Raw genomic sequence first — 27,412 nt, forward strand, 5'->3', positions numbered from 1 at the left:
ATTTCACTTTTTCAAATGAATTAAGACCGCGCGGTCTGATTTCCCCCTATTCAAAGGATCGTAAAAATCGTTAACCCCTTAATAAGTATTTTATAATATCACACATTTGAAATTATAATGGTTTTTTATTTTGTGTTACACAATAAGGAATATTAAGTTGCAGTTCGTTTCCGAAACATACTTATGACAGTGGCTAGACCGATCCGATAAACATGCATATATCTATGTACGTGTATATATAAATAGAAGAATATGTTCTCTACTTCACTATATATATATATATCATGGATACCCATAAGGCGAGGCCTTCTAGCGTTCAATGTTAACCTAAACCTAGACATCTTCTTCAGCATTGGCATTTCACATTGATTCGTCGTTCTCGGGTCGCTTTGACTTGGATTATGTCTCTTCTGCCGCAGTTGTGGACTTAGCCTAGGGTTTAACAAGTTTCTTTTTTACACAAATATCAGACACAGATATAGTTACATATAAATATAGAAAATATCGAGTGGAGAAGTGGGGCGGGGGGGGAACAGGTGTAATGCCTACAACAAAGCGCTAAACAAATCTACAGATACAGCCACCTAAGCCCTATAAAAATAGCCGCTAGTCCAGATAGTCCATGGTCTTGATGAACTTCACCACGGATCCGAAGAGCGTCCAGTAGAACTCGTCCTCGCCCTCGAGCTTCTTGCCCAGGAAGCAGCTGATATACTCCACGGTGGACAACAGGTAGGGGGGATTGGCCTGCGGGTTAAGATTGGTTAGTTAATCGGCTTGGAATGGATTGCCAAGGACACTCACCATTATCACTACGTATATGAGCACGGGCAGCAGATCATCCGCAGCGGGCACGCGACCACTGGACATCCGCAGCAGGCTCATGATGCTCGAGATGCAGCTGGAATAAATAATATAAATAACATATATAACAAATAATATATATAACAAGAAAGGAACCTAACTTAATCATGCCGAAATTAATATATCATGCAATTACAATTCATAAACAAATAGTTTTATACAAATTACTAATTTCTGAAATCTTAAAAAAATTCTATATCCTAGGGTAGAATAAAATATGATCAAAAACCACGAAGCTAGAATTTTTCATATTATTTTTTCATTAATATTCCGATCGTTCCTATCGAAGGCTTTATGATATAGTCGTCTGATTAAAAAACAATTTTATTCAATATTCTGAAATCCGTTAAAAGAGCTATACCTCAGAGAAAAAAAATATAATCAAAAAAAACGATGAATGAATTTTGTTCTATTATTTTGTTGATGATTCCTATGGGAGCTGTAGGATATAGTTGTCCGATCCGGATCTTTCCGACTTATATACTACCTACAATAGAAAATAGACTTAAGGGAAAGTTTTAACGCGATAGTAATTAAACTGAGAGACTAGATTGCGTATGTAGATGCGAACATGGCTATAGTAACTTGTTTAGTATTGTTGATCAAGAGTATATATACTATATAAGGTCGGAAACGTCTCATTCGATGCGTTGCAATGTTTTTTTTTTACTGAATTCATAATACATTCTGCAAAGGTATAAATATTTAACTCTTTTATATAATATATAATACTATATCTTATATAATATATAATACTATATCATATATAATATATAATACTGTATCATATATAATATAAACCCTATAACTCATTTATATATCATCTCTAACTCACTTGATGATGCACTGCAGCTTCTCGCGCGGCGTCTTGTAGGCGGCCATGTGGCACAGCTGCTGCTGGGCGAACGTCCAGGGAGCCTCGCCCAGGTACTCCTGGGCAATGCACAGCGCCGGATGGGCGGGATGCACGAACCGCTGCAGCTTGCCAATGTGGGCGGAGAGCACCTCGTCGCGCGACACATCGGCATCCTCGTTGGGGAACATCACCTGCTCGTACATCTGCTCCAGCAGCATTCGCTCGATGGCCACACGAGCCGCAGCCACCTGCCACTCGTCCTGGAGATCGGCACTGGAGCGCAGCTCCTGCAGCAGGGACTCGACAAACTCCTCGGTGAGCTCGACGCGCTCATCGCTGGCCCGCAGCTGGGCAAACTCGGTTTGGAACTGCTCTAGCTTCTCCTGCTGCCGGGCCCAGGCCAGATACATCCGGACCAGAGCCTGCAGCAAGCATCTCTGGCTACTGCGCGCCTCGCCACGCAATCGTGCCTCCAGCTGCTCCAGTTGCTCGGTGCGGAGCAGCAGCTGTTGCCTGTGTCGCATCAGGTACTGTAGGTAGCTCTGCCGTCGCTCCAGATCCCGCTGCAGTTCGGCCAGCAGCTGGCCATGCTGGGGTCGCTCCAGTTGGGCCAAACAACGCAGAGCCTCGGCCACGTGCGAGATTTGAGGTAGTCGCTGCAGGCTTATGCACTGCGCCAGCTGGATCTGCAGGTAGATCTGTAGCGGTGTGGCCATCGTGGTGCTCGTGGTCGAGGTCTGCCGGAAATCGCCGCTGTGCAGATCCGTCCGCGAGAGCACCGTTCGGAGTTTCTGCTTCACGCTGCCAAAGGCCACGCCAGGGATTTGCCTAGTTGATATAGAAGGATATATAGTCTAGAAGATGGTACAATGGATGACCCATTTACTCACCCTCCATTCATGTGCTTGTGCAGATGGGAGGCTGCTCCACCGGCTGTCGCCGACCCTCCTCCTCCTCCATGGCCATTCCCTGTGGAATCTGAGTTGGTGGCCTCGCTGGAGCTGCTCACCTTGCGGCGGTATTTGGCCAGGATGTCCTCGCTCGTATCACAGTAGTGGGTGGCGAAATTAACGCATCCGGCACTGGGATCGAAGCTAACGCTGCGTAAGTCCGCCTGGGCCACGGGATTGGCCTGACTGCTGGCGTTGCCGGGATTCTTGGCACTAGTGCCGCGGCGATTCTTGAAGATGTTCGTCATCTTCAGTTTGTTGAATATGCCAGCACCGTGGTGATCACGCTCCCGGTCTCGATCCCTGTCCCGATCCCGCTCGCGATCCCGTTCGCGATCTCTTTCTCGATCGCGTTCCCGCTCCCTGTCCCTTTCTCGATCCCGCTCCCTGTCGCGATGATACGGCTGCTTTTCCTTGTCCGCACTAGCATCGAAACTAATGCTCTTTGGTATGGCTCCGGTGGCTTTGGTGGGTGGCTTCAGGCCCGATCCTCCAGCTGCCGCTGCTGCTGCTGCTGTTGCTTCTGCTCCTCCCACAGATGTCTCCACTCCAGAGCCTCTGCGCTCCTCGAGTTGCAGCTGTTGGGTTTGCGCACAGAGTAGCATCTCCTGCTTGTCATCATCGGTTTTGGGCAACATGGAGTTCAGCATTATCTCGTGATTTTCATAGTTCAAGCTCTGGTGGCGTCGCATACTACCCGCCAGGATGCCATTCCGTCGACCATCTATGATGGCTGAGCGCTGCTCGATCGAAATGCGTCGATGTTCCACATTGAGTGAGGAATTTGGAACTCCTCCGGCCTGTTCGTCCTGGTTGAACATGTCCAGAAGTTGTTGTACCAAGCCAGGCGGCTGTTCCGCGTCCCTATTCCTAGCCAGCTCCTCTTTGTCCTCGCTGCAGTCGCTGAAATCGATGAGATCGCGATGCTCCTTCTCCTGCTGCTGGTGTTTCTTCTTCTTGAGGGCCAACCTCTCCCGCTCTCGCTCCCTTTCCCGGTGGTGATGATGATGGTCGCGATGATGATGCTCTCTGTGGTGATGATGATGCTTGCCCATCGGTGGCGGTGGTTCCTCCAGGTTAAGGCTTTGATTACTTATGCTACTCTCCGCAGAAGTTTGGCGTCGCATGCAGGAGGTGCCCATCAGCGGGGTGGTCTTACGACCACTGGAATCGGCTCCACTGCATTTGTACTGCTGCTGGAAACTGCTTTCGCCGCCCAGGACATGGTAGCTGGTCCGCACCGAGCTCCTGGCCAACGAGGAAGCGCCCTGATAGAGATTGGCGTCGTCATAGGAGTTGACGGCATCAAAGAAAGCCGAGTCCTCCTGGCTGCGCTCGCTGCCATTTCCCCGATCCGGATCGGGTTCACCATCGCCACTGCTGCCCGGCGTCTGCTCATCCTCATCGTCGTCGTCCAGAACGGCAGCCTGTGGCGCCGCCGTGTCCGATTTGGCTGTGATGGAAACATTGTCATCCGTGTCTATTTCGGCCAACTTCTCCGAATCACTGGCCAAGACATCGGTGCTCCAATTGCTCTCCGATCGCTGATCCGAGGCATCCAACTGGGGTCCATGGACGCCCGGAACTCGGCCGGCTCTGGCCAAAGCCTCGACCACGAAATTATTATCGCCGGGCAGGACGACGGCGGAGGGTATTAGCGGTGTGGAGAAGTTCCTGTCCCTGTCACCACGCTCGCTCACCGTGGCATCCAGAGTGTTCTCCGAATCGGAGGCCAGCACATCCGTCGACCAAGTGTCCGAAATAATGCTTACATTCTCATCGCCCTCGAACTTTTTCAGCTCAAATTTACAGAACTTATCCTCAATATCGGATCTAGCCTTGGATAGCAGCATCTTTTGCATTTGCGGATTGGCAGCTGCTCGGGCATGAACGCCATGATGGTGACCCAAATCTCCGCCAGCGCCATCGCCATCGGTTACCTGCGATGAGGGTGTATCGCGGCCACTAATATTCGGCGTTCCCCGGCCCGAAACATTCGCCGAGACCATATCGGATAGGTTGTCCTCGTTCTCATGTACATCCCGCTCCTGCTGCTCCTCCAGGTCCAGCGAACTGGCCACCGAATGGGCTGCCTCACTGATGGCCTCCAGATTATCCGAGTTCCCGATCGAAGCGTCATCCTGCGGCCTCCGCATGGCCTCCAGACTGCTCACATCATCGTTGTTCGAAGAGGGCGCCAATGGAGCTGTGGTCACGACGGCTGGCAGCAGATTACTACCATCCTGACCGATGCAGTTCATCTTCAAGACCTCCTCCTCCGTCAGGGGCTTCAGTTTGCTTTTTGCTCCCGCATTATAGATGCTAAATACCAGCACGGGATCCGAGCAGGCGGACATGTCCAGAGGATCATTGGCGGCCGCAATATTAGCTCCGCAGGAACTCAAGCTGGTGTTGCTGCCGCTGTGCGAGGAGCACTGCTCGAGATCGGCGCCCAATCCGCTGTTGCCATTGGAAGTGTTGGCCTGGCCATTGGTCAGAAGCTCTGGAACTGGAACTGCAACCGGATTGTGGTTACTACTGCTGCTGCCACTGCTGAAACTCATCCCTTTGGCCAGCTTTTTGGTGGCCTTGCTCAGGCTCATCAGACTCTTGTTGCATTTTTTGCTGCTCTTCTCTGGACTCTCTCGGGAATCCGGCACATCCAGCGGCATTTGCTGTTGCAGCTGCTGTTGTTGCTGCTGCTGCTGCTTGGGTATCCTGCTGAGAATCCTCTGGAGCCGGACTCTCTCCTCGGCGGATATATCGTATTCCTCTCTGGCAGTGAGCAAACGAAAGAACTCCACAAGCTGCGCCAGTTCCCTCTGATTGATGGCCAATTGGGAGCGCTCAAAATCGCTTTGCTGCGGCAGTATGGCCACCACATCTTCGCCAGTCTGTCCCAGCATAAGCAGATCCATCAGGTGTACCAGTTCGCTGTCCTCGTCGTTGAGGGCCAGTCGTTGGAGCAATCTCACAATCTGATTGAGATTGTGTCGCATCCGTTCGCTCACATTAACATCGATGATGCCCAGCAGATCAGCGCTTGCAATTGCTGGCGATATAAAATGTGTGAATACTAAATCGGTGAGCAGCTGTCGGATATCCTGCTCCTCGTGGCGCAACGTCTGCCGGAGCTGCTGGCTCAGCGTTTGGAGTAGCCATCTCAGAGAGCTGGGAAAAAGAGCCCAACTCTGTTGCAAGCTCTTCACAAACTCCTGGACATGTGAGTGCAGTTTACCCAATGTTTCCGCATGAAAACGTGTCACATTCCTCTGGTACTCCTCATCGCCCTCCCGTCCGAAGCGCTTCTCCCGCTCCTTGGGCGTAAAGCTCTGCATTAGCTTGTGCGGATCCAAATCCAGCCAAATCTCGTGCTCACTTAGCACACCCATCAGCGGCGCATGCAGGGCGGCAGTTAGGAAAATTCTCGCCGAGAACAGGCTCTCCACCAGACGCTGATAGAGTCGTGCAAAGGAGCTGCTATTGGTACGCAGCAGACGCCTGGGCTGTTCGCTGGTCAGCAATTGGATTTCAATCAGTTCTCGCAGCAATTTAAGCAGTAGCTCAACATCCTTGGTATTGATGGCATTGCCATAAAGACCCGTGGCAATGGTATTGATAATCTGGCCAAGTTGGCTGGCCGAAAGCAGCGATAGGCGATCCGCGGTGGCCAGGGAAAGGGCCAACAAATAGGGTGTATTATACAGGTAGTTGAACAGATCCTCGTAGGCCAAGGCGTGCTGGAAAAAAGGGATTTATTATGCTATAATCAGTAGATAGGAATCTCCATTCTCGATCCTCACCTCGTAGGGCAGCAGCTGCTTGGCGTCCATGAACTGGGCACTGTCGTAGGCACTCGCCCGGCGGCAGGAGAGCAGAGGATCGTGATCCGTCCGTGCCAGAAGCAGCTCATTCAGAATCTGCCGTTGCTGGGCACACACAAAGGCCAACTGTGGAAAGGTAGGTTCATCAATAACCATTACAATCTATAGGATATAGGACTATTAAGTCCAACAACCCACCTTGGTTATGGTCCCTGCATTCGTTTCCAAGGCCCCAGTGAGTTGGGCAAAGGCCGCCTGCTCCTGCTGGATGAAGAGCTGCTCCTGGCGAAGTGTGCGTGCCAGGTCCATGATCTCCAGCAGATTGCCAGCAGCTGGTGGCTCCATGGTGCAGCCGGTGCAGCTGGCTGGAAAAATACAAGAGACAATAAAAGGTTATTATCACATTTTATTAAAAAAAAATTAAAATTCTAAAATTGAGGATTATTTAAAAATGTATATTTAAATTACCCCATTATTATAATATTTGTGCTCTACAGCATACTCTACTCTGAATGAATGCGTAGTATTCTCCATTGTTGCTTTTATCATATTTTCTTCGAATTATTTCCGTACGGAAGAATATTTTAATCTTTTATCAAGGTCCCCGCAACTTTTTTCCATTAATATTTGTTCTGCTTTTATTTAATCTTCTAACGAACTTTTTTCATTTATAAATATTTCATTTCTTAATTTATTTATATTTATGATTGACATTGAAAGCAGCCTATAGGAAAAAAATTGCAATTTATGATAATTCCATTTGGTCCGCCTCAATTGACTCGCATTTTTTTTATTTTCGATTGAAGTCTTCATTATATCCATCAGTTTTCCCTGCGAATTCATCGTAATTTGTATTCTCAATTGCAATCATTTTTCCCCATCCGCTTTTCCATTTTCCCTTGACTTGAATACTGCGCAATGACGCTATTTAAATTGCTTTGCATCATTTATGGGAATGTGTGACATTTGATATCAGTTTGTTACTCGGGTTTCAAATAGACCCAAACTGTCTACTAGTTTAATGGCTGAACGCCAGTTAATTGATGAGCATAAATATTTAACGTATTTAATGAATGACAATGGGGATTTATAAACAAATCGATTTTTAAATGGGTTGAAAGCTGTCACATACGACAAGAAACATGCACAAACGTGATTAGTTTGGAATATAATATTATATTACTTACATTTTGGTACATTACACAATGAGTTAAATGCCATTTATCTTTTTAATCTTATTGAATTTTTAATAAAAATAACATTTTTTATACCTGAGGTGACAAAATAAATTAAAATGGGAACATTTATACAAGATTCTGTATAAATGTTCCATTTTTAACTTATTAAAATATTAAAATTATAAAGATTCTATAATATAGAATCTATATAAATGTTCCCTTTTTAACTTATTTTGTCACCATCAGGTATAAAAAATGTTATTATTATTACAAATTCAGAAAGATTAAAAAGATAAATGGCATTAAACTCTTTGTGTAATGCGACTAAAATCACCACAAAGTGGTTGAGTTGGGTGTGCAAAAAAATCGTGATCAGTTCATTTCGATTTGACTCCGATCTTTGTACTCGATTCGCGGAAAGTCCCTATAGCCAGGTCTGACCTTATTTCCTATTGTTACACCTGTGACGTCTGAGATCGCATGGGAAAGCGTATCACGCGCCCAGCTCTAAATGTGATCTCTCGAATACAGTGGATATAAGCTAAAAAAGTATTTCATCAGATTTTTTACTTACGATATCAAATATAAATTTGTTTTTTTTTTTTAATAATTTGTTGAGTTCTACAGATACTTTGGGGAATGTGTTTTATTTACTTAACTAAAATTTCTTCAAATTTGTTAATCTTGGATTTTAAAAATATATATATTTTTTTTAAAGACAAGTTTTTTATATTTAAATTTGTATTTATTGTATAGAAGAAATTAAAAAGTAATGATTTTTTTCAATAATAATCCTACTTTTATATTGGTTGAAATATACAGTGTCGTTTCTTGGTAGTTTACATTTTGTAGTGACCACTGTAGTTCGCTATACCTTTGCCCACCACTGTTTATGTGTGCGAAAGAGATAGAGCATTGTAAAGACTTAAAAAAATCATTAGATATTCGCTTTGGGCTGTTGAAATGGCTTAAATGTTGCGCCAACAATGGTTTTGTTTGTAATCACGGATTCGATTTCAGCGGCGCGGCTTTGTTTTTGTTTTTAGGCCTTGGTCAAGGGCACAGACGTCAATTACGAAAGGCAATGCCCTGTCACTCGGTTCTCCGTCCCGCTCACTCGCGAGGGGAGACAACAACAAATATTTGCGCCTCAATTAACCGCTATTTGTTATGCAGATACAGTGATGGCAAGGATAATAGTCAACCCAGGAGAAACCAAACAAATGTGCATTCAGGAAAAATTAAAAAACAAATAAAACAATTTATTATAGATAAAGGCTAGGCAAAAAAAAGGTTATTCAAGCTGACTTGTATGAAAACTATTTTGAAATGACTAATGATGATGAAAGTGTTAAACATTTAAATCCAAATTATTCATATTATACTATGTAACTCCTTATTGTAGAATTACATATTTATAAATGCTTATTAATAATTAAGTTCCCCTGAAAAGAGCCAGCTGAGGTCTACTCCAATAAGATATTTAAGGCCAACTGGGAATACGAAATAAGTTGACTATTTAAACATTTACAAACTCACTGGGAAAATAGCAAACTTTTTGTGACTGATCTATTATTTTGAACGCAGCTGTTGCACTTTGGCGACTGAGAAAGGGCTGTGAGCCATTGTATTTTCTTTCAACTTTATCTTATCGATAAGTGCGTGAAAGTCTTTAGGCTTCTCTTAAGATAAACAATGGGTCATACGTGTGAATATAGTTTATTGACGGTGACTGTTATTGCACATATGTATGTATGTATGAATGTGTGGGGGACAAAAAAAAAACGATGTGGAATGTGCAAAACGAAAAAACAAAACAAAACTGATTTGTTGCGCTCATTACACATACACACTCACACAGACGCCCACTGCGAATTGGGGGGTGGATATGCAATTGCAATTGTGTGGGTGATTTAATAGTTTAGTTTATTTGGTTATTTGCTGTGCCAAGCACTAGCAATAATACAAAGAATTAAGGGAGAATGGCACATAAAAAAACAAGAAAAACAATAAAAAAAAACGAGTAACAAAAATAAAAAGCAAAACCAAAACGTAGGTCCGTTATGTGGGCGCTGACTGCGCGAGTGTGCGAGCGAGAGGGAGCTGGCAATAGGCGAAGGCCACTGTGTTGTTGTTGGTGTCTCCTCCGCCTCTTCTTGCACCGCCCCCTTTTGTTGTTGCTTTTTATGAATGAAAGTCTTGCGTTTTTAAACAATCATTAAGTGTTACACACTCACGCACACACTCACGGACACAAGCACTGCAATTATGCGCACACACTTCTATTATTTAATTTTATGTATTTTTCTTTGCAATTATTTACTTACTTCTGCGACTGTGCAAAAAACTTAACTTAAATTATAGTGCATAAACAAACGGAACGGGAAAATAAATAAATTATCACGGGCAAAACACACACACGCGTCTCCAGGAAAACAACAAAAACAATTAAGCGCTATCGATGTCCGATATATGATACTCGATAGCAGAAGTGTGCCGGGTCGCTAGCCAACACTAGTAACAGTGTTGCCGCAAGCTGTACCAGCCTCTTAAAAAGCTAGAAATTTGAAATGGTAGCTAACAAAACGCTAGTGTAGTTAAACATTTATATTGATTTAATTAAGCAGTTTTCTTCTTTTCCAGTTTTTCAAACATGATTTCCCTTTTCTTAGCAGTTTCACATTTGCTTGAAAATCATTTAAATTTCCCGCTAGCCTCTATATTCAGGTAATCCCCGCATATGCCAATGGAAAACAGCTAGATCTAGAGGGAAAATAGCTAAATTGGCGACCACAACTAGTAGTCACAGCTGTTCGCTTGGTATCGATTAACGATAAGGCCGACAAATCTTATCGACTACAGTTCTTTTTTTGCAATTTCCAATCTTTAGTAATTTTAGTCTTTTTAAGAGAATTTAAAGAGTTTGAAATTGGTATTTAAGATGCCCAAGGTGCGCCGCAGTCGTAAGCCCCCGCCAGATGGCTGGGAGCTGATAGAACCCACTCTTGAGGAACTGGAGCAAAAAATGCGCGAGGGTGAGACAAGCGTGGCTTCTTTTAGGGAAAAACACGAACAGATCTTTAATTTAAATACTTTTCTCTCAGCCGAAACGGAACCGCATGAGGGCAAACGCATTACGGAATCATTGTGGCCCATTTTCAAGATTCACCACCAGAAGACGCGCTATATATACGACCTATTCTATCGCCGAAAGGCCATCAGCCGGGAACTGTACGACTATTGCCTGAAGGAGAAGATCGCCGATGGCAATCTGATCGCCAAGTGGAAGAAGTCCGGATACGAGAACCTCTGTTGCCTGCGCTGCATCCAAACGAGGGACACCAACTTCGGGACGAACTGCATCTGCCGTGTGCCCAAATCCAAGCTGGAGGAGGGTCGCATCGTCGAGTGCGTCCACTGCGGTTGTCGCGGCTGCTCCGGATAGATGCCAAACATGATCCTCTATATGGTATAAATCATGATCACACATAACGTAGTTTAGTAGGTTCCATTCTAGATTCCACCTGGTTTCTCCATAGTGTGTAAATACATTTTAATACAAGCCACACAAATATATTTTAAAGTAAGCAAATCATTTGTAAAGCCGCAGCAATAAAACGATTTTGTAAATGACAAGGCTCCCGAAACGTACAGGTCCCATCCGTAAGATTCAGGTCTCCGGAAGTTCATCAGACAATGGTTAACAGGCTTGTTGCTTAGGTGTATTTATATAAAGTCGTACATTTTTTTAATAGAATTAATAGGAAAAATAGAACATATGTACAACAAGTTTTAGTTTATTTCTGCTAATAAATTGTGTATATTGTGAAAATTCTCAAGATACAAATTATACGTCTATATGCTATGGAAAGGGTGCTCTGGCTTAAACAGAATTTTTAGAACTTGTTGCATAAAAGTAATCGTATATTATCATAAGCATTGGCTTTTTATTCATACAGTTTAAAGATCGACTTGGCATATGCTTATATGACTATATGTTGTATAAATCATTGGAATCTATTTAGTCAAGTTACAAATTAATTTGTTTAGGTATTTTTGGGTTCTGTTTTTTCAAAACATCAACTAAAAAAACATCAATTATGGGTATAATCTATAAATAGTTTGATCTGACCCAAGAAGTCAAACAAAAATATGTTTATGGGACTTATTTGAGCCAAAAAAATAGAAGGAGGTTCCTTATTGCCTTTTAAAATAGAGAAATTAACAATTGAAATTTATATGCTTTCTTTTCGCAGTATTCCTTTAAGCGATATCTACTATACATAGATTTTAATTTAATGCCTTGGACAATTTATTGCTGCGCTGACATAATTCAAACTCAATGTCGTTTGGGAACGTGGGATGCGGCGAAGTCTCCTTCATGTATTTATGGTCGTTCGCTCCTCGATTTGCAATGCGCTTGCTGTGGGTATTATGATTTTATATTAGGGTTCGAAATAGGAGAACTGGGATATTCATTGATTTTATTTTAATAAGTAGATATATTATATATTTATAAACATTCGTTATATATTTATAAACATTCGGCACATCTACTATTTATTTAAGGGTATTCCAAGGATCGACATTTCCTTTTCGTTCTAGTTTATTTCACTTTCCTCGAGCTGGAAAATTGTCAGGCTTCAAGTGTTCCTGCGGGGTTTGGGGGCAATAGTGGAGGACGGTCAACTGGGATTTGGTAGAAAATGATTATAAATGGTTTTTTAATTATACTTGTCTGCATATTTTCTCATTTGCCACCCCAAACGCAGCGCTGTCGATTTTATTGTTCACATGGAAAATGGATAATGGTAAATGGAAAATGGGAAAAATGGAAAATTATTGTCCGCCTGTCGCTGACAGCATGCCCCCATCTGGCTGAAAGAGAGATTTCGAATTAAAACTGCTTTCGGTCACTAAAAATACTCAATTGTTTTGCCAATTACCCAATGGAGTTATTTCAAAGATTTATGTTATTCGAATGGCACATGTGGGGTGGAAATGGAAACTGAATTGGGTACTTTAATGGGAAATAACTTTTTTCAAATCTTCATAATGCTCACATTTATTTAAAAATTGAGCTATACATTCATAAAATTTATTATAAAAAAAGACTGGTGATTGGGAAATAATTTTCGAAATTTTCAATAAATTTACATACATCAAAAGTATTTTGAACTGTATAGTTGGTTTAACCCTTAACACCTTTTAAGCAGGTCGCTGAACCTCTTGTTGTTTTTAGGGCTGTTTAATTTATAAATACACTAGCTGCAATGGGATTCGTGGGTTAATTCCGTGCCTGCAACAAGCCGTAACTTGTTCGTCACCCTGCCGAAATTCACCCCTCAAAATGGCTACCTGATTGGTAACCCCACACATATTTGGGATAAACCCGAGTGGGCGAATAACAACTACTGTAGGTAGAAAGCAATCCATTGCCTCTTATCACAAAACGCCAGCTGATCCCCGGTTTGACTGGCTTACATATACTTAAATCTATATTTACTTGAGCAGGTTGATTTTTCCACAATGTCCAACATTTGTTGACATTTCCCCGATTAGATAAGACAAATCGACGAGAAGGTGGCGATTAAAGAGCAGCTCAGCTTGACCTTGGGGTTAATGTGGATTTCAGGCCCCCCGATGAACAGAATTTAAGTCTATTTACATTCGATGTCGATTTTCTTTGAAGATATGTCTTGATTTTATTTACATAGTATATATATACAGTGGTCGGCATAAGTATTTTGACAAAATAAAAGTTAAGTATACTCATAACTTGAATTTACTTCTTGTAAACTATAGGCATCAATGGAAAGGTAATTTCAATGCCGTTTGAATGATACAATACATTTCTTTACCCATTCAGTACTTATTGAAAAGGACGAATTTGTGTAAATCAACTTTGAAATTTAAAAAAAAAACTTTTTTCCTCGTCTTGAAAACTTAAATTTTTTGATGCAAAAAGTTTCTTCAAACAAAAATAATAGTAACTGCAAAAAGAATTTTTCAAATATCATTTTGCTTATATTTTTTATGATTTTTTGAAGGTGATAATGTCGGAAAAAATTTGTATGAAAAAGACAAAAATATGGCTCAAATGCCTGTTTTTAAGCATTTTCAAAAATTCATAAAAAATATAAGAAAAATGATTTTTGAAAAATTCTTTTTGCAGTTACTATTGTTTTTGTTTGAAGAAACTTTTTGCATCAAAAAATTTAAGTTTTCAAGACGAGGAAAAAAGTTTTTTTTTTAAATTTCAAAGTTGATTTACACAAATTCGTCCTTTTCAATAAGTACTGAATGGGTAAAGAAATGTATTGTATCATTCAAACGGCATTGAAATTACCTTTCCATTGATGCCTATAGTTTACAAGAAGTAAATTCAAGTTATGAGTATACTTAACTTTTATTTTGTCAAAATACTTATGCCGACCACTGTATTTTAAACTGTTCATATGATATCTGCATTAATTCTGAAATTAAATGAAGTATTGATTTTAAAATTTGGCTAAATTTTAAAATAGATAAAAAATGTTTGATTTAGATCTAAAAAAAATATACAAAGTTAGCATTTATGGATTTTTAGTTTATTATTTATGATAACTATTTAAAGTAGATGCTGCCGAACTACAAACAATAAATTATATCTATTGTTTAGATGAAAATTGTCTTTTATATATTATATATATTTAAAGAAATCTTCCGTTCGTTGAAAATGTAAGCTAATTTAAATTATCTCTTACCCTGTATGAACTTATTAGAATCAACGATTTTTAATTTGGTCCAATCAAACGAGAAAAAAATAACAAAAAACTATTAACATTAGATTAGATTAATGAAGGTGTTGTATTAAACTGCTAGATAAAAATTCCTTTTTAAGTAATTAAGGCTGGGTTCTTAAAAATAAGACTTGAAGACTGAATATATTTGCCCATAATGTACTTTAATTATTGAACCAGGCTTGGGAGAATCCAAAAATAAACCCTGAGATTGCCGAGTGAATCATTTTGATCACACATGATGTTTGTTGTTAAACCTTGTTCTATAAACAGGTAGATGAAGAGGTATACTCTTATATTTCCCCTAATCCCTTTGTTTACATGTCTGCTATCCCTCGACCAATCCGGTAGCAGGTAGGCGGTGCCCCTGGAAATGGACAAAAACAAGATCATAAAATCCAGTGACCATTCATGAAGGTAGAAGACCCCGCGAATAACCCACCATCACCCAATAATGGAAGCTACCTGTGGGATGGTATAAATTTGGGCTGCAGAACGGCTATGGCAGCATTAGCAATCGAAAGTTCGTCGAGAGCAGACACACACACCCACCACCGCAAATCAGCATATCGCCATGGAACGGAGCCATCTTTATTTGCCCACTCTGAGCTACGCGGCCATGGGTCACGTATACGCCCCGTATAACGGGAGCAGCTCACCCGCATTGTCATCGTCATCCTCTGCATCATCATCATCGAGGCCGGAACAGATCGAGGAGCTGGTGTCCCAGCAGTTGCACCATCTAAAGATGCACTATGCCGACGAGGAGCAGCGCTACGTGGACCAGATGCTGCTGGAGAATCCCATTGTTGTGGAGCGCCGAGCACCGCCGCCGCTGAAAACAGAGTTGGCCATGGAACAGGGATCGGGTTCTGGATCAGGTTCCGGATCGGACATGAAGGATGCCCAACGCCAGCGGGCCGAGTCATGCCGCAAGTCCCGCTACAACAACAAGATCAAGAAGGCCAAGCTGCGCTTCCGGCACAAGTTCGTCAGCGGTCAGCTGAAGAAGAGCGCCGTAATGTTGGACACGATGCGGGATGTGATTGCGCAGGCGGAGCGGCAGCTCCTCGAACGGGGATTCCCCGCCGACGCCCTCGAGCGCATGCGCACCACTTTCGGCCTGGCAATGGAACAGTGATGTATCACTGGAAGCATCGTATCAGCCAGCGAGTATACATATACCGGAGTACCGGAGAGCAGGAAGACGCATCACTGACTAGTCCAGCATTAGCCACACCACTTTTTTTTCTTGTTGACTATATCTAGTGTTACTCTAAGCGTATTATTAAATTTTTAAATAAAGTTAAGAAATATTACGAAAACCATGGAGTTCTTATTTAAAAACATATGATTATCAACAAATAACATAAACTTTAATAGCCTTATATATATTCTTAAATATAACGGAGGTGTGCTCAGCGATACTTATCAAAGTGTTCCCAAACAAGAACGGTGGAAACCCTTCTTTTGGAACTCTGTCGTTGATGACAATTGATTTTATCGGTGCTTCAGTTGACAAACGCCACATTACGCACGTAATTTATTGAGGACTGATATACGAAATCTACGAAAATACGGAAAACCAACCATGAATCCCTCGCAGAGAGAAGTTTCTTCAGAAAACAGCGATAGCTCGACCGATGGCGGTACACCTTCGCGTAATTATGCGATTTTCGAGTGGAATGTACCGCGAAACCTCCAAAGAAAACCTACTTCAGGAAACGTCTATATCCCGGCCGATGGCGGGATCATTTTCCGTAACTATGCAGTAATCGGGTGGACTCTACAGCCATTTCCTATTCATGGATTTCCAAATGGTATTTCTTCAGGAAACCGCGATAGCTCCTTTGGAGGTGAGTCCGATCCCCCTTCTCGCAACTATGCAGTTCCTAATATTAACTCTTCAGGAAACCGCGATGGCTCGTACTGCAGAAGGCCAAGTCTTCGGCGACAATGCTCAAAAACACGATGCGCAAGAAATAAACCATCTAAATTGTCTCGCTTCAATTATGTCTGCAAGTAAACCAAATAAACCATAAATGCGCATCTAGATGATCCCCTTTTACCAGCATTATATTTACATTTTTAAAGGGTAACGAAATCTTGCAAAAACAGTTAATTATTATAAATGGAGTCAAAAATATCTCGGGGTTCCCTAAATCCTCTCAAAGTTTATAAAATCAAACTAGCTTCACAACTAGGCAAATTTAGCTAGGAACACATTACAAGCTCTACAGATTTTGTAACTCAGACTGATTTTTCAGCCTACCCTCCCAATAGATGTCAGAGACTTCTGTGAATGTTATTTGTGTGGTAACTTAATCCCAATTTTTTTTTCCAGTGCAAATAAAGAAGAATTTAGTAAAAGTAATACTAAATACAGTGGACAGGAAAAGAAAGTGCTGTGGCTAAAGCTCGACTAGTCCGGTACTCCGGTATGTGGATATTCGATGTGTGATGCGATGTGTAGATATCACTGATCCATTTCCAGCCCAAAAAGCGGTGAGCATGCGCTTTAACAAATGTGATTAGTGATATGTGATCCATCAGTGAGTTTGAACTAAATTTTATCTGGCATACATGTCGTATGGATAATATTTAAGGGGCTTTAAGACCATTTAAGCGTTTTTATATTAATCATGTAATCATTGCTTTTCCAAGTTTTTCCGAACGGGGTCCCACCATGGAATCGAATCAAAGAAACAAAATAATTTGTTGCACAGGAGTAATCGTTTCGGAATTTCGTATACTTAAAGGCCATTTTGAAAACATTTATTCTGCATTTAACGCTTGGACGGACTCGAGGATGTTGGCCCAAGGTAATCCCATCGAAATTGGGCCAGTCCAAGGCAATGCACAATTCCGACTTGGTTAAGTTCAGTTCATTTGATCCGACATGATTGCACTTTGCTTCCCCCGTTTCACGTTATGTTCCTTTCTTTTTGGCTTGCGAACAATTTGCGTTGCCAAAAGCAGCAAATGCAATGGAAGTAATGGCCTTAAGAGGGTTGGGGCAAGAGATTGTGGCTAAATGATGTGGGGCCACCCAAAAAAAGGTACTGCCTGGTTATTAAAATTTTACTTTATTATTGAAAATATGGCTGGGATATATCAAAGAATATTACAATTAAAATTGATACACTTAATACAATTTTGTAATATTTTCATTTATATAATCAAAATATTATTTCAATTTATGTATAGATTTGTAAAAATTAAATTTCTTTAAAAAATCGAATGCCATTTAAAGGTATCTCCAAGTCGTTGTTACTTATGGGACATATTTTTGAATAGTATAACATTAAGGGGGAATGCTGGTAGCAAATAAAGCGAATGTAAAAACGAGAGTATAAAACGCATTTCGCCACAATGGCCAATCGAATTTCAAGCTGATGCTCGCTCAAAAATTTCATTTTCACGTGCCAGGTTACAAATGATTTCATCGCCTCTTCGCTGCACTTTTCCACCGGTCTTTCCCCGCACTTTCCAACTTTTAGCTGCTTCTTACCTACGCACGTCTCGCTCTTATCCGCGCACTCACTCACTCACTCAAGTGCACACAATGGCCTCAACGTCATCAGTGCGGTGAAAGGTACTTTTTTCGTACCTATAGGTACGAAAAAAAACTTTATTTGATTTGGTGCCTACATGGGAACAACTAAAATGTGAAGTCAAATTAAAGTGCAAGTTATGCAAAACAAACTTTATTGATTTTATTTGTTAGTACCCAAATAGGTACAACTAAAATATACTTTATTGTGTTTATTTGTTAGTACCTAATTGGGTACAGCTAATATTTAAAGATAAATTAAAGTACATAGTATTGTAAAATATATGTTTTGTTTTTATTTATTACTATCTAAATGGGTACTACTAATATTTATAGTAAATTAATTATTTAATGTATTATGCTAGTTTCTCAACAATTTGGTATTGCTATGCTTTATTTTAACTTTAAACTAATAAACATTGTGATGAAATTATCTTTTAAATTTTGTATTTAATATTTTTTGTAATATTTTCGTATAAACGATTTAGGTACTTCCCATCACTGCTCGTCATAATAATAAATGAGTGAAACGTTGCACCCATTTCACCTCTCTCTTTCTTTCTTTCCGTGCCTCGCCCCCCCCCCCCCCCCTTTCACTCCTTTGGAAAGTGTCGGAAAAGAACTTCAATTTGATTTTATCGCCCCGCCATAAAAGCTCAGCTCGTTTGTGTTGAATGCAGTACGCGGTCCAAGAATTTCACAAATGAGAAGGGAAACGGGCGAGATGAGGGCTGGAAGGAGATAATAGAGAAAATGGGGGAACTGCAGCGGGCAGCATTACCAACAATGGATGTCGCTCAGAAATAGATCGACATTTAGATCGTAAAAGGCTGTAATTGCATTAAAAACCTTTGAGAGGGTGTATTAAAAACATTTTAGTGCTAAAATATATGCTAAACAATAAGATTTAAAAACTATACGAAGGAAGGGATATACTAAAAAAATATTAAGTCTTATAAAAGAATACATAGATTTGAAGTCAGGGGTAAATTTTTGTTTATATGGCGGATTCCCCCATCATCATTTTTCTACTTCCTTTGCTATTGTTCAGAAACAAACATGAAAATATAAAAAATCCTGCCAATTTGAACAGTTTCCTCTTCCTGACCCCCATGAATCGCCACATTTAGCGGGAAATTAGCAATGCTGAAAGTACGCAGGTCCTCAGGATGCGGAACGTGAGATGGAGTCCTGGACAAGGACTCGCCTCGCCTCGTCTCGACTTGAATTGCCCATTGTCTAGTCGACGCACCTGGCACAAGGACGAACAAAAACTCGCATTGTCAATGGGGTTCGGTTTCGTCGTCGACGGGGGAACGATATCAAAACATCCGCCTTTGGGGCATGGGCAACCCCATCCGCATCCCTCCTTCATTCACTGCACGTTCCTAATGCGATGAATTGCTTTTTCAATTTTCCAATTTATTTTTCATTTTCAAAACTACACAAGGCGAAGTTTATTGATGGTTTTTGTTGCTGCACTTGGCAGCGGTTATCGGACAACGGGCACTCGGTGTCCGTAGATACATATATATATATATATATATATATGGTATGAATATAAATATATATGGCGGATGGGGATCTGAATTCGAAAAAGGAAACGGTGAGCTGAACCCGAAACTTTTTGGCGGGCGCAGAATAAAACAGGAGCACAGTGGTTCATAGTGTTTCGATAAAGTGTCAAGGAAATATGTTTTCATATTTATAGAACATGTTCTAAGAATTGTAATGTGTTTTATTTTTTGTTCATATATAGTTTAAACAAAAACGAGCATAGGTACACAGAGAAAACTATCTAAGAACATTGTTCTTGAATTGAGAACATTGTTCTTGAATTGAGAACTTTGTTTTTGAATTGAGAACATTGTTCATGAATTGAGAACATTGTTGTGTAATAATTGTTCGTTAGATAGTACAACAGTGGTCGATACAATGAAAACCGGAATTTAATGGTATTATGTGCCAACCACTGATTTAGCACCTTTTCCTATAGGCACAATATTAGGAAATATTGTTACATATTTTAAGACATATTTAAGCACTTAAACAAAATAAAAACAAAACAATTTAAGGTGTTATCAGCGGAGCAATTCCACGTATTTTTAAATACGCTTTAAACAATCAAAATTGTAATTTAATTTTTCTTTTGCTTAAAAAACCTTAACCATATTTTAGATATAATACCACTGTGTTTCAGTCGCGGTTCGGAGCTCGACCAGCGGAAAAGCTCGTTGGGGGAAAATCGCCATCGAGTTTCCTTTGGCCATTCATTGGATTTCCGTGTTCAGTCGAGTCTATTTGATTTGACAATGAATGAAAAATCACAACAATGGGAATAGAGCAAACAATGGTGTCTCTGTACGAAATGAAAATTAAAAAGGGGTAAGATATGCCAAAGAATAAAAAGTTTTTAAATATTCTACATTAGCGAAGATTGTCTTTAGTATTTTTTCTTTTAATTAGAAGTGCAATTCGTTCATCTAATAGAAAACGTAGTTCCCAAACTATATCGTAAACATGTGCACTGCAATCATTGGAGAACTTATGAGATCCTTAATGGCTTCTCTGGGGAAGAGACCCCCTGCTAGCCAACCCAAATTGCAGGGTATAATAATTATGTTTGCTTAAGAGCTGGACGAACCTAACACCTGACATAACGACTCTCTAATTGTGCGCAAGCAAACAAACAAAATTGCGGGTGTCAAAATAGAAATTGGCTGGGCAAGTTCTTGATACGATAGGATAGAATGGGTCTGCTTGGGATAATGCCGACCAACTTCTCGAGTCATTTGTACAAACCAAACCCGAAGGAATGGCGGTGCTTAGTTCGCTTTTCCTGCTATTCATGCTGGAAAAATCCCGGAACTTCAGCCAACTGAATGGACTACTGAAGGAGCCCACCAGTGATTTGCCCCAACTGGAACTTTGGCTGCGGGCGAGTAAAACGCATGAGGATGAGCAGAATCCCTATGTCCAGTGGTTTCTGCATCAGGAGAGAATACCCTTGAGCATCGCTACATACGTGGAAAATGAGGATTGGATGGCCGATCCTTTTGGCCGGAATAATCTAGTCATGGTGATGAGCTTGGGCCAACTCATATCCAATCGCGGAGCAGCTGCACCCAATCAGAAAGGCGGTGTTTTTTTCTATATCCTCGCAGATCAAATCGAAGACTTAACCCTTGAGGAACAACTGAGTTTAGAGGTTAGCTGTCGACAATTGTGGATGCTGCACAAAATCTACAAACGTTATTTTCTAACCACCCATGGCATTTGGATCTATGATCCTTTCAAGCGTCGTGATTCCGCCTTTGGGCGATTGGTTCGCTATTTTGGCTCGGAGCCCCTGGATAAATGGATTTTCCATGATATGGCTGGCTATCCCATGCGGATCCAAATGTTTAAGTCCGTCTACACACGTCCGGAAATCGATAAAAAAACGGGCTTGCTGACCAGTGTCACTGGAGTCGACTTCCTGGTGGCCCAAATGCTCAGGGAGCGGCTGAATTTTACCATGCTGCTTCAGCAGCCCGAAAAGAACTACTTTGGGTGAGTTTTTCATTGAATTTTGTCTCAACATAATTTTGAAAATAAAATTGAAATAATAATATTATTAAAAACACAAAAAATTATAGGTATGTCCGTCTGGCTGTTCGTGTGAACAGTGTGATTTCGGAAATTATTGGAGCTAGAGAGTTTGGATTCCATACATTTAAGGAAAATGTATATTCGGCGCCGATTTTTTATTAGACGGGGTTTCTTGTTGCGGGAAATAGCAAAAATTAAACATTTAATTTGACCCATTTTTGAATTTTTTGTTTTTTTTTTTTGCGGAAATTGGCAAAATTCAATATTTTCTAGGTTTAAATGCCTATAGATTAGAAATTAAATGACGAGCTCGGCGAGGTATGACATTCCTCATTCTGACTTTTATTTTTATTATGGCAGCCATAAAACGCAATTTCTAGGGCGAAAAAATAGGCTTCATATTTTAGTCCAAAACACGAGAATCAAATTTTTCAGAAACGTGACTTTTCTTCCCTTTTTTAAATCGTAGTTTAGCCAAATCAAGGCGTACACCTAAAAGACCGACTGTTGCTTGCTACCTATGCTAACGATCCCTATCACTATAAGGAAAATTTATTGTTTGACCAAATTTTGAATTTTTTGAAGGGGAAAAATTAAAAATAGTACTGGTGGATCTTGCAAAAATAGTAAATTATTATTAATGGAGTCACAAACATCTCGGTGTTCCCTGAATCCTCTCAAAGTTTTTAAAGTCAAACTAGCTTCTCGACTATGTAATTTTATGAATATTATAGGACCAAAAAACGGGTCCTAAATATTAGTTTAAAATGCTCTTCATTGTAGCGGTTTTCAATCATAGCTTAGCCAAACTATGACGTATAGCAAAAAAGCCTACTGCGTTGAGCAGCTTGCTTTAGGTACTAACGATCCTTATTACTTTAAGGAAAATTAATTTTTTTGCGAAAAAAGGCCAAAATTATAAAATTACAGGTTTGAATGCGAATGGGTTGGAAACAAAAATATGAGCTTAGCGAGGTTAACGACATTCCACATTCTGACCATTATTTGCATTGTGGCAGCCAAAACACTGATATTTTTTTTAATATTTCCACAGTTAATTTTCTTTGCATAAGTTTCTATGTTAGCCTTAGTTTTATAAAACAACTTAACCCACACCCATTTATTTCTCAACAGAGAGCGCTATGCAAATGGCAGCTATAATGGTGCCATAGGATCGATCATAAATGATGGCCTGGATATTTGTCTGACGGGTTTCTTTGTCAAGGATTACCTGGTGCAGCAGTACATGGACTTCACAGTGGCTGTCTACGATGATGAGCTGTGCATTTATGTCCCGAAAGCGAGTCGTATACCCCAATCGATTCTGCCCATTTTCGCAGTTGGTTACGATATCTGGTTGGGTTTCATTCTTAGCGCCTTTGTTTGTGCCATGATTTGGTTAACCTTGAGGATTATTAACCTAAAGCTGAGGATTGTGATTTTGAAGAATAAGCATCTTTTGGCACAGGCATTGGGCATTGTGGTGGATACTTGGGTGGTTTGGGTTCGTCTAAATTTAAACCACTTGCCATCCAGCTATGCCGAAAGGATGTTTATCGGAACTCTCTGTCTGGTGAGTGTGATTTTCGGTGCCATTTTCGAGTCCAGCTTGGCCACGGTCTACATACATCCCCTGTACTACAAGGATATAAATACAATGCAGGAGTTGGATGACAGCGGCTTAAAGGTGGTCTACAAATACTCCTCCATGGCGGATGATCTGTTCTTCAGCGAAACCTCACCGTTATTCGCGAGTCTTAATAATAAACTCACGTGGAACCGGAATCTACACGCGGATGTCATCGAAGAGATTGCCACATCTAGAGACAAGGCCGGAGTCTCCAGATATACCTCCTTGATCTTGGAGTCTTCGCGATTCACACTGCTTCACCAGATTTGGGTGGTTCCCGAGTGTCCCAAATACTATACCATTTCGTATGTCATGCCGCGAGATTCTCCCTGGGAGAATGCTGTAAATGCCCTACTTTTGAGGTTTCTGAGTGTTGGACTCATTGAGAAGTGGATTAAAGATGAGAAATCGCGGGTGGACATTAAGATGCGGCTGAGTATCCTTAAGGCCAATGCCGAATCTGAGCTTGTGCGGGTCCTAACTATTGAGGATCTTCAGTTGGCCTTCTATGTGGTAATCGGGGGAAATTTGCTGGCTTCTCTGGGCTTTTTTGTAGAGCATTTCTGCAGCAAATTAATAAAAAGGTTTACCGTAAATAAATAAAATAAATATTTGTAAGATTGCAGTATTATCCTTATTTAATATCTTTAATAACAAACATAATGTTAAATCTAATGACATTGTATTTTTAATTTGTTTTAATTTTCAATATCTAAAAAATTATGTTTCTATTATCAAATATACAGCTAAAAAAATTATATTTCTTTTTAAAATTTATTCTTAGCTTTTTTCTACCTGTTTTTAAATATACAGCTCAAAAAGAGACGCCAAATCAAACAAAACTAAAACCATTTACAAGTGAATAAATTCGCACTTTGTTTGTCATTCATTTTAGCCATTTTGCAACGCGAAAATTCAGCGAACATTTCATTTTTGCTTGCACCGTTTGCAAATTTCATTTTCGAAAGGCCGGCGGCGAAATTGAGGCAGCAATTTGAACACACACAGAACCCAAAACGGCCAAAACAGCTGATATAATTTGGCCAAGTTAACAATGATACGCTCCAGCGGCAATTGCAATACTGGCCGAGACCAGTCACGGGTCAAATCGAATTGGCAGCCTCCAAAATGCAATTGGCGGTTCAAGGATGTCATTACAAATGCAGAACGACAGTCTCAACTGGCTAAGCTGAATTTAAATGCAATATGTGTTTGTAAAAAATTATTTTACCATATTAAAATAAATAAAGGCTAATACAATTTAATGGAAATTAGATTAAAGGTAATATATTAAAATTTAAAATTTAAATAAATTTAGTTTCTATATTTTTGGAAAAAGTTCCTAACTCTTTGATATTGAGGGACATAAGAATATTCTATATTTAATTATTTTATTTGACATTATTTATATTATTTATATTATATATCAACTGACTATGCTGCATTCAAATGCAATATAGATTTCTTTAAAATAATAATTTTATATGATATTTAAATAAAGGAAGGCTTTAAAAAAAACATTATCTCACAGTTTATATATTAATATTAAGATGTCGTAAATTTTTAATTAATTTCTATAAATCTATACCAAACATGCCATTAGCAGGCATATTTTAAAAAGATTTTAACTCTTCGATATTAAGCAATATGTGAAAACGCTTTTTTACATTTAATTGCTTTTATTGGCATTATTAATGTCAAATTTCAACGGTACAAGATGCAAGGCTATATTATATTTATAATTATCTTATTTCAATTACTCAGAATTTATTGAATATATTTATTTATTGATTTAAAATCCTTTTGGCCCCATCAAGCACTGTGCCCATCTCAGCCAAAAACTCTTCATGCACGTCAATCGGTCGCTTGCGTAATTTTGTGTTTATTTGGCATTTCGGTTTCTGCACACGAAATGACAATTAAACAGCCGCAATGCGAGTGACAACAACGATTCCAGCAACACGCCAGTGAGCAGTTTATTTAAATATTCAAATCCGCATGGAGGATTCGGAAGGGCGGAATTCGGCGAGGGACACACGACAGACACATGAAATATGCGCGAGCTCAAGTCATCTTATCGTGACAGGAACAGCAGCATTTACAACAATATCCTGGCCAAAAAGGCAGCAAGGACACAGGAGCTGCAGGAAATGGCAAATGCGCCATTGATAAAGTGGCCATATCAACCCTATAGGTGTTTTGCCACAAAATACATCACTTAGAAATCGAAATTCCATTGTCAGCTACATTAAGTATTTATAAAAAATTAGTATAGGGGTATACTACCAACAATATTGTAAATTAAATATAGATACGGTAATATTTTGAAAATATTTTATTATATTTATAACAATTTTATTAAATCATGTTAAATTTTTAAAATCAATCAGTAGAAATGCTGTTCAAAATAAAATAAGTACATTTTTACATCACATTCGTCATTGAGTAAACATATTTAAATTACATTTTCTTTAAACATGATTTTTATTATATATGTGCTTTAAAGATATCTAAATATATACTGAAATGTTGGAAATGATGTACAAACTGATCCAATAAAATAAATATATTCAACATTATATTAGTCATTGTTAAAGACTATTAAATAACATTTCCTTTTAAAATGGTTTTTATTATATATATATATATATATTATATTAAACAACAATGTAATCACTAAAATGGACAAATAAGTCGAGTGTGCCAGAAACATCTCCTTTGCTTTCCCTTAGCTTTTCCTTTGTGTGGAAATGCAAGAGAAGAAACAGCGAAGAGACAAGTTGACACTTTCCTCCGAAAAATATTGCGAACGTAATTTTGAGTGCCATTTCCATTGCTCTTCTCGTCTCATTGATCTAATGATGCTCAGATGTCCTGCAATTTCCCCGCATTTCCCCCTTTTTTTTTTTCGTTTTCTTACCATCTGTCACTTTCTTCTTGGGGGCCCCACATTGCCAGTTGACAGGCCATCGTCGCTTCATTCACTTTCTCCCCCACTTTCCTTACGATTTTTTGCACCTTTGGGAACAGAGATGTCCGAAAAAAATCGAAAATAATTCAAAATTTATTCAAATGTATAAGAATAAAAATTTAAATTGGATAAATTGATAACTTAAAAACCCAATTACTTATAATAAACCATCTTATCAAAGTAGAAAAAAAGGTTTGTTTTTATAAAGGCGATAAGAATTTGTATTCAATAAAAATGTATATAAATAATTATTTATTTTAAATTTAAATTTAAAATGTTAGAGAAAACAAAATTAAAAAATAATATTTGTTATAAATTTAAATAAAAATTTTAACCGGCAGTGAAATTTAGATTTTTAACTCTTTCAAAGCATTATTTCCATTGGCTCACGGGTCGTATGCGTAATATGTGAAACCACTCTGTAAAAATGACTCATGAAAAGAAAATATTAAAAGAAAAAGGAATAAAGAAAAGCTATTTTCGCAGCACTTTTGGAAAGTGAATAATTTGATGAGTCCCAATACAAAAGAAAGAGACGGGGCAGCGGAAAAGAAGGAGAGGGAAACACTAAGCAGGACATTTCCAGAGACACGTGACGAGCATACTAATGAAGTACCAGGGTCCAGTTCTCTGATTTAAATATCAGCAGAGCCGATGCTCTCATGTTCCCAGTGAAGAAAACTCGAATTTGATGATCTCGCTAATGGGAAATTGAAAATCACGTAGGTTTTCCCGCTTCGTAGTTTCGCGTAGTGGTCACTTATGGTTAATTAATGCCTTTGATTTGCTTTTGGCTTTGTGTCCAGATGTTTTATATATTTCCATAAATGTTTTTTTCAACAGAAAGCAGCAATATTTACGGCCAACAGCGAAAAACCAGAGACCATCAATTTTTATTACCCAAAAAATGGAAATATTTTTCCGCTTTTTGGCCACTTTTTGCGAACAGGCTTAAGTCTGAAAGATATATTTTTAGATTTTAAAATTTGTTATGTGTTTGGTGTGTAAATATTAAAATGTAAAGATAATATCAAAACTTTCTTTAATAATTTTAATTTATAAAATATAGTATTTTGTTAAGTAATATATAATATATAATATTGTAATATAGTAATGTTGTTACTTATTTCATATATTAAAAAAAACACAAGTTTATATATACATCATAGATTATTTAAGTCATTTATTATTTTAAACAGGAAATTTTAAAAAT

At 39.5% G+C, this 27,412-nt stretch overlaps 4 protein-coding genes across 5 annotated transcripts; 3 read left to right on the forward strand and 1 right to left on the reverse strand.

The window, feature by feature from the left end:
- Positions 1-105: 105 nt before the first annotated feature.
- LOC119556281 (receptor-mediated endocytosis protein 6 homolog) lies at positions 106-10,111 on the reverse strand. Its single transcript, XM_037868333.1, has 7 exons — positions 10,000-10,111; positions 6,693-6,859; positions 6,474-6,620; positions 2,611-6,410; positions 1,700-2,548; positions 805-901; positions 106-747 (listed from the first exon to the last, which is right to left on the reverse strand). Exons 2-7 carry the CDS (start codon positions 6,837-6,839, stop codon positions 607-609), a joined length of 5,181 nt encoding a protein of 1,726 aa, XP_037724261.1. The 5' UTR covers positions 6,840-6,859; positions 10,000-10,111; the 3' UTR covers positions 106-606.
- A 380-nt stretch (positions 10,112-10,491) lies between these two features.
- On the forward strand, positions 10,492-11,512 carry LOC119557998 (protein BUD31 homolog). The gene is made up of 2 exons (XM_037871100.1): positions 10,492-10,707; positions 10,777-11,512. Exons 1-2 carry the CDS (start codon positions 10,614-10,616, stop codon positions 11,115-11,117), a joined length of 435 nt encoding a protein of 144 aa, XP_037727028.1. The 5' UTR covers positions 10,492-10,613; the 3' UTR covers positions 11,118-11,512.
- A 2,597-nt stretch (positions 11,513-14,109) lies between these two features.
- LOC119556860 (protein sisterless A) lies at positions 14,110-15,779 on the forward strand. 2 transcript variants are annotated; one of them, XM_037869330.1, is made up of 2 exons: positions 14,110-14,727; positions 14,806-15,779. In XM_037869330.1, exon 2 carries the CDS (start codon positions 15,029-15,031, stop codon positions 15,593-15,595), a length of 567 nt encoding a protein of 188 aa, XP_037725258.1. In that variant the 5' UTR covers positions 14,110-14,727; positions 14,806-15,028; the 3' UTR covers positions 15,596-15,779. The 2 variants fall into 2 exon arrangements, with proteins under 2 accessions (XP_037725258.1, XP_037725259.1); XM_037869331.1 differs by having other exon boundaries at positions 14,809-15,779.
- A 5,043-nt stretch (positions 15,780-20,822) lies between these two features.
- Positions 20,823-25,422, forward strand: LOC119555836. The gene is made up of 3 exons (XM_037867464.1): positions 20,823-21,559; positions 22,733-23,819; positions 25,315-25,422. Exons 1-3 carry the CDS (start codon positions 20,823-20,825, stop codon positions 25,420-25,422), a joined length of 1,932 nt encoding a protein of 643 aa, XP_037723392.1.
- Positions 25,423-27,412: the final 1,990 nt, after the last annotated feature.

This window comes from Drosophila subpulchrella, chromosome X (genome assembly GCF_014743375.2).
Source record: "Drosophila subpulchrella strain 33 F10 #4 breed RU33 chromosome X, RU_Dsub_v1.1 Primary Assembly, whole genome shotgun sequence".
Lineage (NCBI taxonomy): Eukaryota > Metazoa > Arthropoda > Insecta > Diptera > Drosophilidae > Drosophila > Drosophila subpulchrella.